Below are 17,224 nucleotides of genomic sequence, written 5' to 3'. Positions count from 1 at the left end.
AATACTTTATATTTATATTTCATTATTTTTATTTTATTATTAAGATAAGTTTTTTTATAAATAAAAAATTTTATATTATATATTTCAATTTTATTTCATGTTTTCGTGATTGGAAATTACAGAATTTTACAGAGATACTGGATTCAGTCAAATATTTTACAGCAACTTAAGCGCAACACTATTATCGTCCGGTTTATTAATTGTCAAAAACTGTTGTCAGAAATGTTGTCAGAAAGGTTAATTATTTCCAATAACAGCCTACACACGCGATACGTACGAGAGTTAAAAAGTTGTGTTGTATTAACGTATCCACACTCGGCTGCGTTACACAGCAAACCGGGACAAAACGTCCCAACACACACGCGATACGTGCAAGAGTTCAAAAATTGATACGGGATAAGCACGTCGATCGACTTGATCGCATCACACGGCAGATTTGGTTATGTGCGTCATTCGACGTCTTAAAAACGTCTTTCTCAGACGTCGTAAAGACGTTTAAATGGCGTCTCAAAGAATATGTCTTAAAAAGACGTATTTTAGACGTCTTAAGAGAGACGTCTAAAATAAGACGATTTTAAGACGTCATAAAGACGTCTTTTAATAAAGTCTCAAAGACGTCTCTTTTAAGACGTCTTAAAGATGTCTTTTAGACATGCGTGTTGTCTGGGGTATGTTTTCTCTCTCTCTTTTTTTCCTTTCTTTCTGTATATAATTATTCATTTATTTAATTATTATTGCAATTATTACTATTTTCAAAAAGTAAAAAGCTAAATAGCGCGCACGTAGCGCGTGCCTGTGTTGTTCTAGTAATTATAAAATGTGCACCTATGACGCCTTCGATACATTACATTAACATGCATTACAATAATCAATTAATCTGATGTTTAGAGGTAAATAGGACAATGCAGCAGACTAAAAAATTAAAAGTCGCATATTACGAAAAATGTTATAAATGTAATAAAACAAAGAATAAAATTAAAATTGAAGATCTCTATTAGCATGTAGCAGATTAATAACATTTTTACAACATAATAGATGAAATTCTTGCATTAAAAAAGAAGTGTCTATTTGATATGCGCGTCGTATTATTCGACGCTTCGTGTAACACACTACGGTTTCTACATTAAAATATCATTAAGATATAGATACTGCTTTTTTATTTCACATTGAATTGTAGTTAAAAAACATTCAAAAAGTGTTTAATTATTATTGAGTATAAAGCTTAAGAAAAATGATCACAGTTGTAAAATTTTCTCTTATAGATTATTAAAATAGAATTCTAAATCAGCGATAAACAAAAGTTGTAATAATTTGGTATTCTTTTGGTATTATTCTTTAATTAATAGTCTATTAAAAACATAATAGACTTATTGTTAAACATATGTACATTTTAACAGCATTGTTCAAAAACGTTTTTTCAGCGGGTTTTATTTCAAATAGTCCCTGTGCTGCGTTGTCCCTACACGAAGAGAAAAAATAGCTAATTTTTATATAGAAAATTCGTCAAAAATTATTGTACTTTATAAAAATGTAGGTGCAATTGTTTTGAAGAAAAAAAAGTCTTTTAATTTGCTTAATTTTTAGAAAGTATGGGATAAAAAATATTATTTATGTCTTACTAAAAAATAAGCAAAAGCACCAAGTATAAATTATCTTACTACGCACGATAAAATTTACCGAGCCTTCTATAAAAACTTTCTTTCCAATTTAATACAAACTATAGGCACATAGCATTGCTTATATAATGCTTCTGCGAGAAAAACGGTCACCCATCCAATCGTGAACCGCTGCCGACGTTGCTTCTAAATAAATTATTTATTTTTACACACAGTGGATGTTATCTCTTTAATATCATGAAATTTTGAAGGAACAAAATTGTACATATTTATTTGAGGTACGAAATCACCAGAAATTCATACGAATCTTATAAAAAAAAGAATATCAAACTACCTTTAGTCGATAAATAATGTAAATAAAGAATGAAAATTGTTTCACATCTTATTTAAACGTAAATGCCTCAAATTACATTAACATTTTAAATGACAGACAATGCCTAACTATTACAATGCAGATTATCCCACTACACCTCATTCTTTTCCATAAGTATATATAAACAGAGGCTTTGGAAAATAACGCCAAAGTCTATTTTTGCGTATGACTTAAACAAAATCGCAGTGACATAGTGAGTATTAATAGTTTTACTGTAAACTTTACAGTAAAAAAAATTAGTATATAATATATACGCATACTTTTTTTAAGATTAAAACAATAATTAACCATGGATGATAAAAAAACATATAGATTGTTGGACGATATTAAAAAGAGAAGAGATCGTTATTTCTGGTATTAGTGGCAGATTTCCAGATTCAGACAACATAAATCAGTTATGAGAAAATCTATTTAATAAAGTCGATCTTGTTAGAGCAAATCATGATCGATGGAAAATAGGTAAAATTTTATTATTCATAATTTTATTATATAGTATTTTACGCATTTACTCTCGTAAAAATTTAGTGCAACTTTTGATTGGCTGTTGGACAGTTACATCAGTGTGTTTGTTTAATAATTAACCAATAAAATTCTTTAGGTTAATCAAGACATAACGATTTTGTCGTAGTTATATTATATAGAATTTTGTGTAACTACACTATTGTGTAGAACAATGTATAGAAAAACTATAATATATCTAAATATTAGTTATTTAATAGTAAAAGAACAGTAAAACACAAAAAAACTTTATATTAGTTTAAATGACATAAGTAATGTCATTTGTCAATTGCTATGCAATATTTCTGTATACCCGGGAAAAAATATTTCATATAAAAACATATAAATATATAAAATATGTCTATATATGTTTATATTAGTTTCCTTTCTTTTGTAAAATTTCTGTTTCATATAAAAAAATAATAGTCATGCTAAAAAGATAGAAACAAATTAAAAAATAATTTTTGCTGCGTTCTGTAAGCAGGGGTAGACCTCGCTACGCGTCGAAAATCCATATAGTACAGAAAACACGTGGACAAAGGAGAGGCTTTGCCGCACCCCCTTCCGTTATTAACTAATAAAATTGACTATAATAAAACTCAAATTGTGTTAGATAAGTTTTATAAAGTTTTGAACATTTGACGTAGTTTTTCTCAAAAACTACTCAAAAACGACTTATCTTTATGGCAAAAATTAATAAAACATAAAATATGTATTTCAATAAGATCTATGAAACCTTTTTTCCGGGTACATATATAACACATAGAGAAATTAATAATATTAGGTAGCAACAGGTCAAGTATTCAGTCAAACTGCATAAATTTCTACCAAGGTACGTTTCTGATTAATAAATAAATTATGTTACTCCTATGACAATTATTATAATTACACATTTATATATCAAGAAAGTGTACTTTAAACTAAAATTTTACAAAAAAAGATAAACATTAAGACGCTTAACATCTTTATTGGACTCCATCTCTTATTAGATTGCCTTTCGGATATAACAAGCCGACGGACAGATAATTAAAAAAGATTGCTATCAAATTTTTTAATGTAAGAAAATTTGATGCAAATCTTTTTGAATTATTTTCCAGTCAAGTCTACACACTCACGCCTAAAGTGAGACTGTTAATGGAACATTCTTATGAAGCAAAATTGTCGAGCGGGAGTTCACCCAAAACAATTACAAGGAAAAAAATACTGCTATAATTATGGGATCATATATTTAATTGAAACGTAAAAAAAATTTCTATATGAGAAAGCTCAGATAAAGAAAGAAAGTATTCTGATTAATATGTAAATATGTAGTAACAAAAACGATTAAACTTATAATTATGTGTGTACTAGTATTTTGGAAACATGAAAATATTTTTATCATTAATTAAGCGGTTTGAATATTATTGGATGTAGCAAATTTACAACAGCAAACACATGATATCATATTACTTGGATCTGAAAGAACCATCACATATAATCGATACAGCCTGCAGTTCTTGCCTTTATGCCGTTACATTATGTCAGGAATATGCGAAGACGCGATAGTTGGGACTGTAAATCTATGTTTTAAAAAATACCAAGTCGAGTAAATAGCAGTCCAACTATTAATCTGCTGTTTACTCGACTTGGGATTTTTTAAATTAATTATTAGTTATTATATGTATACAGATAACTCAATGCATAGGAATTAAAGACTCATTTTTCTATTCACAAAAAAAATACAATTCTATGAAATATCTTCTATAAGTTTTAAATAAAAATTATAAGATTTCTGATCAAGTTGGGAAACATTTGGAATGGACGAAACAGTTAAGTTTTTAATTTTTTTAAAGCAAATAAGCTGAGCCAATATAAAGTAAAGTACGTCTTTTTAAATAAATTTTTATCTAACAGGTGTTCTATCACCTAATGGTCATTGCAGACCTTTGTCACTGTTGCCGTTTTACTACGTACGAGATCATTTGCTGACAGCGCTACAAATGGTTTTGTACGTAGTAAAGTGGCAACAGTAACAAAGATCTGATATATCTTCAAAAAGCAAAGAATGCAAAAAGCATTTACACTATTGTCCACACATTAAAGTAAACAAGGATGATTACAAAGAAGAAGGAATAACATTCCCATCGTCTTTCATGCAGAGTAGGGAAAAAGGAAAAATGGGAGCCACTTAAGAATAAAGCAAAAAAAACATTATATTATAATATGTATTTGAACATAAGGGATTCTTAAACTACAATAATAATTGCTTCTTGATAGAATTCAGAAGAATTGTTAAAAGTTATTCTATATGTTTCTTTTAGTTGAAAAAAAAGCAGGGATGAGAAAGTTACTTTTTAAAATTAAGTAACTGATCGTTACCGTTACTCGTTACCAAGTCAAAAAAGTAACTCATTACTGTTACTCGTTACTGATGCTCAAAAGTAACTGGTTACCGTTATTTAAGAAGTAACGATTCGTTACTTTTTCCGTTACTTTTTTAATGCTAAAACGAGATAAAATAAAAAATTTGTAAAATATTTTATTTAAAATATTAACGTAAGCAACACATTTTTTTTATTTGCGAAAAAAAAATTTTGTTAACAAAGTTTTAAATTTTTAACGAAGTTTTAGTTAATTAAATTTATAATCATAGTAAATTTATATTTGTACTCTTAATATAATTTTATTAAACTTATAATTATTTTCTTAAAATGTATAAAATTAGAAGGATTATTTGGATTAGGATATAGAATTATCAATTATTCTACAAAATTTAAATTCTTTAAGAAGGGGGAGGGTCAAATATAGGCACACGTTAGAAAAGAAACGGATCTAGATGTTGAAAAGAGACGGACTGAGTACACAAATATTTGGCAAAATGTTAATAAGAAAAATCCTTCTGACCTTGATCCAGAGGCATTTGGATAAATTGCTGCTAATCAGTTTACATGTTATGAATTTAAATGGTTTGACGGAGAACAATTGCCAAAGATTGTTAAAGATGTTATAATCGACAAGGATGATTCCGAAGGTACAGTATTAAATATCGACAAGTTTAATTTATTTTATTATTACTTTAAATTTTTAACCTTTCATAATTTTAATTTTAGTTGAGGAGGAAAATGTGGAATACGATAGCGACGAAAACAGTGATAAGACGTTAAATATTAAATCGGATTACAAATATTGGTCATTAGATCCATAGTCTCATTTTGAGTCGAGCATAAAATGTAGAAGAGATGTGTTTGTAGAGCATTTAAAGTTTTAAAATTTTTATTGTCCTAGCGAGCTATTTACATATTGTCCTAGAACCTATTTTACGTACTCTTTGTACGTACTCTATTTTACGTAAATTATATATTTGGCAATTCGTACAACAAAAGCCAATTCGTGTTAAAACTTCACAGTATTTCACACTCACATTTGTAACAAAATGGTACATTTTTTCCATAATAAATATATTTCAGCTAAAAAAATATCGAGACGATAAGATCATGTTGATGTCAAAACTACCCTTCTTGGGAACCTTCTTGAAGACCTCTTGCCAATCACTCTTGCCTTTCAGCGTTATAGATCTAAAATTTCAATTAGATGCCTTAATAAAATGTATATTTCATGTTGTCTTTTGTTTTATAACTTGCATTTTCTGATTCCCGATTTTTCAATACTCTAGAGTCTAAACAAAAGGCAACGTGAGATATACATTTTACTAAGGCATCTGAGTCTAGACTCAAAATACAAGACTTAAAGACTTTAAAAAATACGCAAAGAACTTACCGTCCATTCATCAAGTATTTCACGTATTTTGTACAAAAGAACTCGGACAAATCCTTGAGAATGGGCTCGCTGTGAAGCGCGATGAATTGTTCTCGGCAAATCTGCGAAGAGACACATTAATGTTTCATCCAAAAGTAATCTGCAGTGATGTGTTTCCGTGATAATATTCTTACTCTGTTCATAATTTCCACTGAGCACGGATGCGTCCAAAAACAATCATGCACCGACATAAATGTAATTCCCGCTTGTTCGGAGTACAAGCTCGTCAGCATCATGTGGCAGGAATCCAACGAGTGAATGAAATTCGGCGCAAATGCGTTCTTTTGTTTCACAGTATCTACCTTTCTGCAAATAATATTTATATTACATAAATTTTATTTTAAAAAATATATAAAATATATAATTTTATAAATAAATTATAATTTTATTTTATATATAAAATTATAAAATATAAGACACATAATTCTATACATAAAATCTCGTAAACACGAGAGATACACGGAATAGCTTCAAAAAAAAGGAAATTAGTTGATCTAATTTAGGAATAAGAATTCTCATGTTTTATAAATTTCATATATCATCATACAGATAAGATAAACACAAAAAATATAAAAGATACTATTGATGTAACCAATATAGCGTTAATGTGCTCACCTGAATACCTTGACTTTCGGATTGGTAACATTACAGGGCTTAGTGTAGGGCTGCATGACTGGTAGACCGAGCGGAGTCACCCATTGTACGTGCTGATTGCACCTGATCGTGATAACGCGGGCGCAATCCGTGAACCAGTTCTGTATCTCCTTTGCACTTTCAAACATATTCTGGAGTGCCATGAACGTCTTCTCAACTAGGTATATACTGCCGGTCCAGACGTACTTCTGATCGAAGTCTTGCAGGTCGCTAAGCTGCCTGGCGATTTGCAGCCGGGCCCCAAACTTGGTCACGCCGTACACCGTGGTCATCACGGTCTGCTTCATGACCTTCCTGCTGACGTGACCCTCAAGGGCCTTGGCCACCTCGTTACCAGCCTCCGCGTCGACTCTCCTGTACTCATCGACCATCGCGGCAACGTCGCTATACACATCCTGCGGCTTGTCCGCGGGATATAGGTTTACACTCTTCGCTCCTATCACATCTCTACCGAGCGCGGCGTAGTGCTGCAGCCCGTTGCAGCTGCCGTCCTGGTGGACGGGAAGCCGGCAGACGTACTCCTCCGGGTTCGGGACGCGCAGAGCGTTGTCTATCTCCTTGCACGCCGCCAGAGTCTGCCATGGCTCGTCGGCTTTAGCCCACCACATCTCACCCGTTAAGGGATTTCTCGCGCTGTCCAGTATCAGATCCAATATCTCGTTCGCGAACTTCAGTCGTGTGTCGATCGATTCCCTCTTCTTCAAACCGGTCATGTTAATCGTGTGAATCTTCAACCAGTCCAGACCATTAGGGCCCAGCGGTTTGCCCTGGGCAAACATGAGGATCGAGCGGCCCAAGTCCGAACTGAGATGAGTCAGGTGAGGTGGCACCGGATATGCCCTGCCTCTGAAGTCCAGATTGTGTGGTAACCAGAACACCTTGTCCCTAAAGTGATTGGCGATAGATAGCTTGTAGAGGCAATCGCACCACAACGAGTGCATTTCGTTTCGCCTGCGCTTGAATTGCATCAATAGAGTCTGCAACTCTCTGGGTTTCTTCTCCGTATTGTTCGCGATCATCTCCGATGTGGATGGGAGAACCATGGACGGTTGAGGTACGTTCAGCTCGTGTGAGCCTCCCTCTCTGAAGATCTGCACCAGGATGTCTAGCACAAACTTGTTGATTTGCCACGGAACTGAGCCGAGCTGATTCAAGCAGTCCAATGCCGGATATAGTTGTTTCGTGTTTTTCAGTTGGCGCGACAGCCTCACGTCGAAGTCGCGAACGACCGACACTTTGGAGTGCAGATAACCACCGGTGTTCTCGTTAACCCAGGGTCGCGGCAGACAAAGCATCGGTAAAGTATCCGTTTCGAAGGACAGGGTCTCTGGATGCGAGTCCTTGTAGATCTTGTGCAGATGAGGGTGAGGCTTAATTTCCTGCTTTAAATACTTGGAATGAGGCCTGTAGAGCAGATAGAACGCGGGTATTTGCCGCTCGGGTGCGCCAGGCTTAGGAACGTGCGGGATCTTCACGTTGTTCACGATGATGTTGTACAAAAACTTGCCAACGTTCATCATGATGTTGCGCGACCACTCCGGCACCACCATCTCGCAGCAAACGCCGGACTTCCGGGCCTCATGGACGAGATGTTGCCACTTGATGCGTCCATTGCTAATCCTCTCGGTAGTGTCCCTCTGCATGTACCACTTCAAATACTTCTTGTAGATCTCGTTGGTGCCAGTTATGATACCGTCTTTCATTTTTTGCTGAAATTCGTATCTATTGTAAATGTACATTCCCAGCTTTAAATAAAGATACATCATGGTGTTGCTGTACCCCTCAGAGAGCTTAATCAACTGATCGATCTCGTTTAGAATCGCGTCGACATATACTTCCTTGGGCAACACCTGCAGAAACGGATATAGAATCCTGAAATCGATCTTCATTTTTGTCTCTTTCTGTTTCAGATAGGTCAAGTTCTTCTCGAAGGCCTTGGCTACAGACGACCTCCAGACCTCCCTCCATTCCGCGATCCGATTGACGGCCTGCTCCCTAATGTAGGAATCTCCGCTGAACAATGCGACGCTTTTCAGGTCCATCTTGTGTTGTTTTTCCAGGTCTATCTGCGTACGCATCTTATCCAACAACTCGTCCGTGGTGACCACTCCCTCCGCTGGACAATACTTATTGTTCACTGGCTTATTCTGTAACAGTTTACAATTGTACGCAGCGTCGATATCTGCGTGCTGTACTGCGTACTGTGGATCCAACAATTTCATACACTGAAGAACAGTGTTGCGTTGCGTCGTATTCATCTGCGACGTGTTTATTATTTCGTCGAAGGTGATGCCATTGAGGTTCATGTCCGCCATTATTTCTGCCGCATTCTCTGCAAAGAGTCACATTCAATTGATAAAAATGCTACAAGAGTAAAAAAAATGCCTATGTTTGAAATACTATTATCAAGTTCATTATCTATAAAATCTCTGCAAATTACATAGAATTATAGAAACATCGTAATTTCTCAAAAAATCTATAGATTTTAAATATATCATTATTTATAGAATAACTAGAAAATTTAATTAATAAAAAATTCTAAAAAATACAAATAAAGAATTTTGCTATGTAAAAAATTATTACGTTTCTTTTTTAAAATATATTTTAAATTTTTACCTTAAGTTTTTTAAATAAATGTTTGATCTTGTTTTATTACGAGTTATATTTTTAATCTATGGTTTGTTCTACTACTTTTTTCTTCTACATTTACGTTGTATTTTTAAAAGTCATACTAAGCTTCATTTACCTGCTCGTTTCTCTAGATGTTTTATTTTTCCGATTATCTCGAACATAAGAGCATACGTCTGAGGGTTCGGTTGGACAGAATCCACTTTCATTATTCTATAAATCTCGAACGCCTTTTCCATATGCCTATGGGAAACGTGGGACTTCAAGAGCAGATTATAGAACGGAACGATCGGAAGCTTTCTGCGCTTGAGAAGATTTTTATTTGATGTAAGCAACTTGAAGGCTTTTTGTGGCATATTGATTTGTGTATAAATGTCCATATGCGCTAATAAATGAGAGATCAAATTGGCATCGGAAAAATATGTCTCAGGTTGGTCAGTCTCACTCGCGAAAGGGATTGTAGCATAAGAATTTGGAGTCATATCGTATTTCAATGTCTGCGGCAGATCCTCTTCGAAAGTGTCCTCTAATTGGTCATCATTTTCCTGAAATATGATACTAGGCATATCGTTCACTTTGTCGTCCTAAAATCGATTACATTAATTTAATCTTTCTGGGTGATTTAAAATCTTTTCTCTGGTGATAAATTATCATAAAAATTTTGATCTACTCTCTTACCATACAAATCAAATTCTTCAGTTCAGTCTTTTTACTTGTGTCTTTGCTTTGCGTCGTGATTGTCTCCTTCTTGAGACGAAAATTAGGAGGAATATTGTCCAGCGTGATGTTTGGCTGACCAACCAGAAGGGATACTTGAGCTGAGCTCAGCTTATGCACCGCCGCCTTCTTGTTGCTGGTTGTCTGATTGGTTACTAAAGTTTCAGACAAACTGTATAACTGTTTGAAGATTAAATTCAATACATATTGGACATATTGGATTAGTCACCATAGATGTAAAATTTTGAAATTCTAAGACTAAAAATAGTAAAAAGCGACTCAGGGACAACACTATGGTTTTAAAATTTTACTCCCATTAGAAACAGGATTGCAAAAAAAAATCCTGACAACAGAACTATAAGCTGTAACTGTAAACTTTCTCTTCTTCATTGTACTATTTTTATATCTTCTTCTTTTACTATTTTTATATCAGTATCACTTTTTAACACTAGATCAATTTATTAATCGCATAAAACTTTTATGTTGTACGTTTATTCATTTACTTGTTTGTATTGAGAGAAAGAGAGAGAGGGAAGGGGAGGGAAAGAGAGAGATTACAATCATCAGCGTTTAACGTTTTAATGTTAGTATGAATCTTGAAATTTAATTTCACTTGTACTAGGTAACAGAACATAATTAGATATTCATTACTCATGTTACTTTTAGTTGCTACCTTCCAATAACTCCGCATACTTCTTAAAGCGACGTTTCACCTTCTTTTGCAAGGGAGCGTGCAGTTTCACCGTATCAGTTGCGTAACAGCGAATCAGCGAGCATCTCGTCGTCGCTGGAATATACACACAGTAAGTTAGCGCAACGATTTACTTAAGTGCAAAAGCAGGCTCGGCAGATCTCTACGTGATTCTGCACTACCTTGACAGGGAAACCTTTGACAAAGCCCGCGTCCGAAATATTTCGAGCTGCGAAATCGCATGTCCACGTGAACACTTGGCGAGGGGAAATCGATCGAAGCCGCTGTCACCGCGTGACATCGTTGCTTTATGTAATAAACAATAAGTGGAAAAGATCGAGGCGAATCGCAATCGTGAAGCGGTTCTCTCACGACGACAGGAAGAAGAGGGAAGGCTGCGAGGAGGCGAGAGGTGCGGAGGAATAATCGGAGAACTCGCGAGGGGTCCATTCGCACCGCGTCACTCGCGATCGCTCGTAAATAACGCGGACGTCCTCCTCCTCACGTGTTTGGGGCGCGACTTACCACGCGACGGGCTCAGATGGTGGAAGTTGCAGAAGGAGCAGAGCCGCGACCGGCCGCCGACCGACACGAAGCGCGCGTTCTGCTGCATCGAGGCCGCGCGCGTCTTCAGGAAGTTGAACATCCTTCCTGCTGGTTGATCACCGTTTCCTGGTGTCGGCGTGATACGCTAACCTCACCGCGCTAGCTACCATAATCGAGTATGTAACGTAACACGAGGAAGAGCAGAGAGAATGAGAGAGAGAAAGAGAGAGAGAGAGAGTGAGAGGGAGCGGGGCAAGCGTCACTTATCTCGGTGCACTTTCTGCACCTCGGAGAACACCTCGCTTTGTCGCCTCTATTTCTTTCTTGTTGTCGCGATGAGCGCGCGCGTGTCTCTTTCTTTCTTTCTCTCTCTTTTCTTTTTCTTCTTCTTAACGATCCCTCCAATGCACCGCAATGCACTCCAGTCACTCCAGTGAATTGATAAAACGATACGACCGATGTCTGTTGAGTGCACTCTCTCGTCTGGGTGCACATGAAGCAAAAAGTGCAAGCGAGTAGCGCGCGCAGAATTGGAGAGGTGCGGTATATCGTTTTGCGATATATCGACGGCCGCGATTTTTCCTCTTGAATCGAAATGCGATATGTGGTTTGATTTTGTGGCCTCTCGCGTCAATGCTTTTCAACGTTCTCTTTTTCATTGTATTATTTTACTATTCTTATATCAGTATCAATTTTAATACTAGATCAATTTATTAGCCGCACGAAACTTTTATGTTGTACGTTTATTTATTTACTTGTTTGTATTGAGAGAAAGAGAGAGGGGGGAGGAAGAGATTACAATCATCAGCGTTTAACGTTTTAATGTTAGTATGAATTCTGAAATTTAATTTCACTTGTATTATCTAGCAGGATTGAATAGTAACTAGTTAAAAAGTTGAAATAATAATAATAATGTTAAAAAGTTAATAACTTTTAATTTAATTTAGTTAATTTTAAGTGATTTAATTTTTAACTTTAACTAGTTATTTTTGAAACGTATATACTTTAACTTATTAATTTTTTTGTAAATTAAAAATTTTATCTGGGCGAAAAATTATAAAATAAAAATACATTTTTGCATGGAAACAATATTTTTTTATTATTTCATATAATTAATATTACAACTTACATTAGAAATAAAATATTAAATATATTTGATGATCAATATTGTAATTATGTTGGTAATCTGACTTAAATAAATTATATGGGTTTTTAATTTAATATAAATAAAGCTTCTCAAAATTAACTTTTACTTTAACTTGAGTTAAATTAATTTTAACGAAATTTTAACTGAGTTAGGTTTTTATTTATGTAACGTTTAACTAAACTGAATTAGTTTTACAATCCATTAGCTTTAATTTAATTTAGTTAAAAAAATGTATTAACTTACTCAACCCTGCTATCTAGATTTATCAAAGTGTAAAAGTCCTTATTCGAGAATCGATACTCGAATCGATAACGGAAACTATGTTTTAGAATCGTGGACACAAGTCTTAACTCCTAACTGTCGTGTACTGAATCTTCCAAATGTCACGCAGGCAGACTCAAATTGGTTCTGAGGGGAAAAGTTACTCGTTTCTTTCAACTTGAGGTTTTAGGACGCATTTACGATATTATTTAATATCTACAGTATTACATACGCTTTGTATTTTATATATGTTATTAACAAGTGTTATTAACAAGTGTTAATACGTGTTATCAACAAGTTTATAATTATGTTTCGCGTTCAAGAGAAAGAAGGAGATGAAAGTTATAATTCGTTCAGATGGCAGTAAGTTGAAGATTTTCTTTCTTTCTATTGTTCTTAGGAACACACATCGCTAATTGCGTGATAATAATGAATGGACATTAGTAAACACAGAGTTAAATTGTTTGTATTTAAATGTTTTACGAAAATTGTTGTTAATTCATACATAAATTATTTATATTATATTTAAACTTGTCTTAAAAACGAATAGTTTTTGTACGTCTTAAGACGCGATTATTTCATTGACTTATTAAAATATTAAGAATATTAAGATTTAATTTGAAAGGTTTTGAATGTAAATATGAAATGTAACAACGGATTGAATATCTCTGTTTATGTTTTGTTGTGCTTTTATCAATTGCTACAAGGACGAAGTACTCTTCGCCTTCTAGTTTCTTCAAATTCCTGTTTTGTATTTTGCAATAATTAATGTTTTTGGAAGCCACTTTAACACTTATGTCGATATAAATATCTTTTTTTTTACTTATTTATTATTTATTTATTTGAGGGGAGGGGCAAGGCATTAATAATAGTGTAATTATTTTCTTCCAAGGCTTTTGTTGCGATCATGCACCGAATATTTAGAGATAAAAACCGAGAAAAGTGGCCATATCGATCCTAGCATTCATCCGGCTAAAGTAGATTTTATGTTCAGCAAAAAGATAAAGATGCTAATCACTAATTACTTGTACGAAAGTTTTTTGCTGTATACTGAAGATGGAGAAGTATATTTTTTTTTATTACATATAAAAATATTTAATCCATATAAAATTTTTTTGATGTCTAGAATAAGTTTTAAATTTCAACTATTATTTCGATACAATAATTTCGATGAAATCGATGTCAATTCGTCGAAACATTTCTCGCTGATAGTATTAATTAATTTTATCCATTTTTTGTTGGTCTTTTTACATCCCCGGTCCAAGAACTCAAGTGTCGCTGAATATATATTTTTTATTACATTTAATTTTTTATTGCATATAATGTAATTTAATTAAATCTACTTTAACAAAATATTTAACTGAATAAAAACCATGATGTTATTTTTTGAAGGGATATAGTTGGTATAACCGGCGTCTTTATAGCGGGCCTTTTAGAGATGACGAAAGATTTGAAATCGAAAACAGAGGAAATTTAAACGACGTTACAGAGAGATTATCTAAGATAGATTATTATTATTCTCAGAGACTTGATTGGATGAGCAGTACACGCATTGTGAAAACTGCAATTTGTGGTTTTACCTTTCTCATTTTAACTGATGATGAAAAAGTAAAGCAATAATTAAAATTTTATACGTATTACATGTATTACAATAATAATTATAATAATAATTAGGTTTATAGATTTACCGATTAAATTCACAATTAGATTATTTGATTTAGTTATATTACCACTACGGCCATGTACAAATGTGTCAGTATTTGGCTCAAATGAATATTAAAGGGAAGATTACATCCTTTGGTTGCGGTCAGAATTTCTTTGTGGTGGCCACCGATCTCGGCGAAACATACACTTGGTCTCTAAAATGGTACGGACAAATGTTTATATCTCCCTTCACGATAGAAGAACCAGATACAGTGGAGGAACTCTCCAACAAAACAATAGGTAATTTTATTTTTCCTTAAAGCCTTTTTGTTTACGAAAAGCATACATGTATCAAGAATTTATCTCCAGCTTGCACTATAAATAATTAATCTAATCCATATGATCCTAATGTTTAGTTAAGGTAGTCTGTGGAGATGGGCACACACTTGCACTGAGTGACCGAGGGAAAGTTTACGCTTGGGGTAGAAATGATAATAAACAATCGAATCCCGATATCGATTTCGGCTGCATCACTTCTCCTGAGAAGGTGAATAATTTTTGAATGAAGTTCGCTATTGTAAAATTTGCCGCGATAGAGAGAAACACGGAATAAACCATAAAATTTTACGACAGGTGAATATACCTAATGTAGAGCAAGTGTCGGACATTGCTGTTATGAGAAATTCAAGTTTTGCAAAGTCCAGCGAGAATGGACTCGTTTATATATGGGGACCTCTTGTGTTTGACAAGTTCGTTTGCGAGTTTGCTGTCTGCGAGTATACAAACGTATTTGACGTGTGCAATTCGATGACGGGTCAATCGCCAACTACCTCGGACCGTCATGTGCACACAGACGGAGAATTTAACATATTGAATAATTTGGAAGCTATATTCGACGATCCTGTAAGTCTCGTTCTTAAACCTGTGTACACCTGTCCGTTTTCTGCTTTAATATTTTTGACTATTACCAAAGCAGCACGGTTTATGCTCAAAAGACTCAGTGGATCTTTTACAATTTAATAATTGTCACAAGTCATATATAAATATGCCATTTGTTGGAAACATAATTAAAGAAATTTAGTTCTTTTTTCCTTTTTATAGAATTTTAACATATTTTTAAAAATATATTTTAATATATAATAATATTATTGTATAATTTAGTATCTGAACAGCCTTTCTTTTAATTGCATTGCAAATTTGTATGTTTATCGTTTAATAAAAAAACAAGCATTTGCAGATAATATGTATATAGTACATACTTACTTTTAACAATTTTTTTTCTTTGTCTTTGATAGTGGACGAGCGATTTTATGATAAAAGTCGAGACGAAAACTATTTACGTCCACACAGCTATCCTGAAAATTCGTACTTCACAATATTCGTTTTTCAGAAGTATATTACATTCTAATATGATAGAAAACAATCAATGGTATGATTTTGTGAAACATATTTTTTTCAAAAATTTCTCTATCTTAATCCTATATTTTACTTTAATATATTTTTTTAATTTAATAGGTCTGTGACATTTAATCGTTATTCGTATGACATGTATAAAGCTTATTTAAAATATTTCTATACCGGTAAAATCGATTTCTCATGCGTAGAAGATCTGTTGGGTGAGTTTGAATTGTAATAACTATATCGTATATGATGTTATTGTCGTCTACAATTCGTGATTAAAGTATCTTATTGCAGTTCTTCTAGTAATGGCCGATCAGTACTGTGACGAAAATATTAAAAGAGATTGTATTCGAATGATAAAGAAAGAAATTACTGTATCAAACGTATTTCTTATTTTCAAAGTGGCAACACACTTTAGTGAGGTAATTAATATTACTATTTTTTTTCTTTTTTTGTCTTTTATTTGACAGAGTATTATATTATTTTATTATTTAAACTATCCGGCATTTAGTTCTATAATGCCAGAACTTATTAACTTAAATAATGCATTTTTATACATTAATATGATGTTTATTGTTTAGGAATTGGAGAAGTATTGCATTAAATTTTATTTGAAAAACGCAAATGATATATTGAAGACGGACAGTTTTACACAGTTAGATTTACATACGGTAATTGAGTTTTCAGAAAGAGCCGCTAATCTCTTTCCACGTATTTTTGAAAATTAATACTATACATAGAAACATTAATTTTATTATCAAGAAAAGAGATTTACTCTTTTTTTTAATAAGTAACTGTTATCTTTATCAAGGAATATTTTCTTAATAATAATTTTAAAATATATGTTTTTTCTCTTGTTACATTTTAAAAACTTATTGTCATATTTTGAAAAAACAAACGCTTAAATTATTTCGAAGGATATTATAAAATTGAATTAAAGAAATATTAAATTACTAGGATAATATTCTGAAATATATTCGAATAAATTTGATATTTATGATTTTGCAAATATATGAATTTATAAATTATTCGAAACAAATAATATTTATTTAATTCAAGTACATATTTTTTTATACACAGTATGTACACTGAAGTTTGTTTCAAATTTTACTTGTTTCAAGTAAATGATAAGTGTATTTTAAAACTATTCATCAAGAAAATGTTCTTTGGAAAGATAATTGTTAAAAAAAGAAAAAATGAGTAACAACTTTTCTTAACTTGAGAATATTTTTCTATCGTTCTTTCGTTTTTTA

General features: G+C 33.1%; 2 protein-coding genes across 5 annotated transcripts; one reads left to right on the top strand and one right to left on the bottom strand.

Moving 5' to 3' along the window:
• Nucleotides 1-5,725: 5,725 nt before the first annotated feature.
• LOC105836114 (DNA-directed RNA polymerase, mitochondrial) lies at nucleotides 5,726-12,004 on the bottom strand. Of its 4 annotated transcripts, none has more exons than XM_012679934.3 (8): nucleotides 11,498-12,003; nucleotides 10,955-11,068; nucleotides 10,243-10,436; nucleotides 9,683-10,148; nucleotides 6,898-9,268; nucleotides 6,417-6,588; nucleotides 6,244-6,344; nucleotides 5,726-6,041 (listed from the first exon to the last, which is right to left on the bottom strand). In XM_012679934.3, exons 1-8 carry the CDS (start codon nucleotides 11,616-11,618, stop codon nucleotides 5,930-5,932), a joined length of 3,651 nt encoding a protein of 1,216 aa, XP_012535388.1. In that variant the 5' UTR covers nucleotides 11,619-12,003; the 3' UTR covers nucleotides 5,726-5,929. The 4 variants fall into 4 exon arrangements, with proteins under 4 accessions (XP_012535388.1, XP_036142583.1, XP_012535389.1 ...); XM_036286690.1 differs by having other exon boundaries at nucleotides 11,155-11,623; XM_012679935.3 differs by lacking the exon at nucleotides 10,955-11,068 and having other exon boundaries at nucleotides 11,498-12,004.
• Nucleotides 12,005-12,732: 728 nt separating this feature from the next.
• LOC105836111 (RCC1 and BTB domain-containing protein 1) lies at nucleotides 12,733-16,792 on the top strand. Its single transcript, XM_012679930.3, has 10 exons — nucleotides 12,733-13,289; nucleotides 13,819-13,990; nucleotides 14,319-14,534; nucleotides 14,648-14,870; nucleotides 14,987-15,117; nucleotides 15,204-15,473; nucleotides 15,866-15,999; nucleotides 16,086-16,186; nucleotides 16,266-16,393; nucleotides 16,553-16,792. The coding sequence occupies exons 1-10, from the start codon at nucleotides 13,234-13,236 to the stop codon at nucleotides 16,697-16,699; spliced, it is 1,578 nt and encodes a 525-aa protein (XP_012535384.3). The 5' UTR covers nucleotides 12,733-13,233; the 3' UTR covers nucleotides 16,700-16,792.
• Nucleotides 16,793-17,224: the final 432 nt, after the last annotated feature.

This window comes from Monomorium pharaonis, chromosome 5 (assembly GCF_013373865.1).
Source record: "Monomorium pharaonis isolate MP-MQ-018 chromosome 5, ASM1337386v2, whole genome shotgun sequence".
NCBI lineage: Eukaryota > Metazoa > Arthropoda > Insecta > Hymenoptera > Formicidae > Monomorium > Monomorium pharaonis.
Note: the sequence above shows the minus strand (reverse complement) of the source record. Positions and strands in the feature narration are given on the sequence as shown.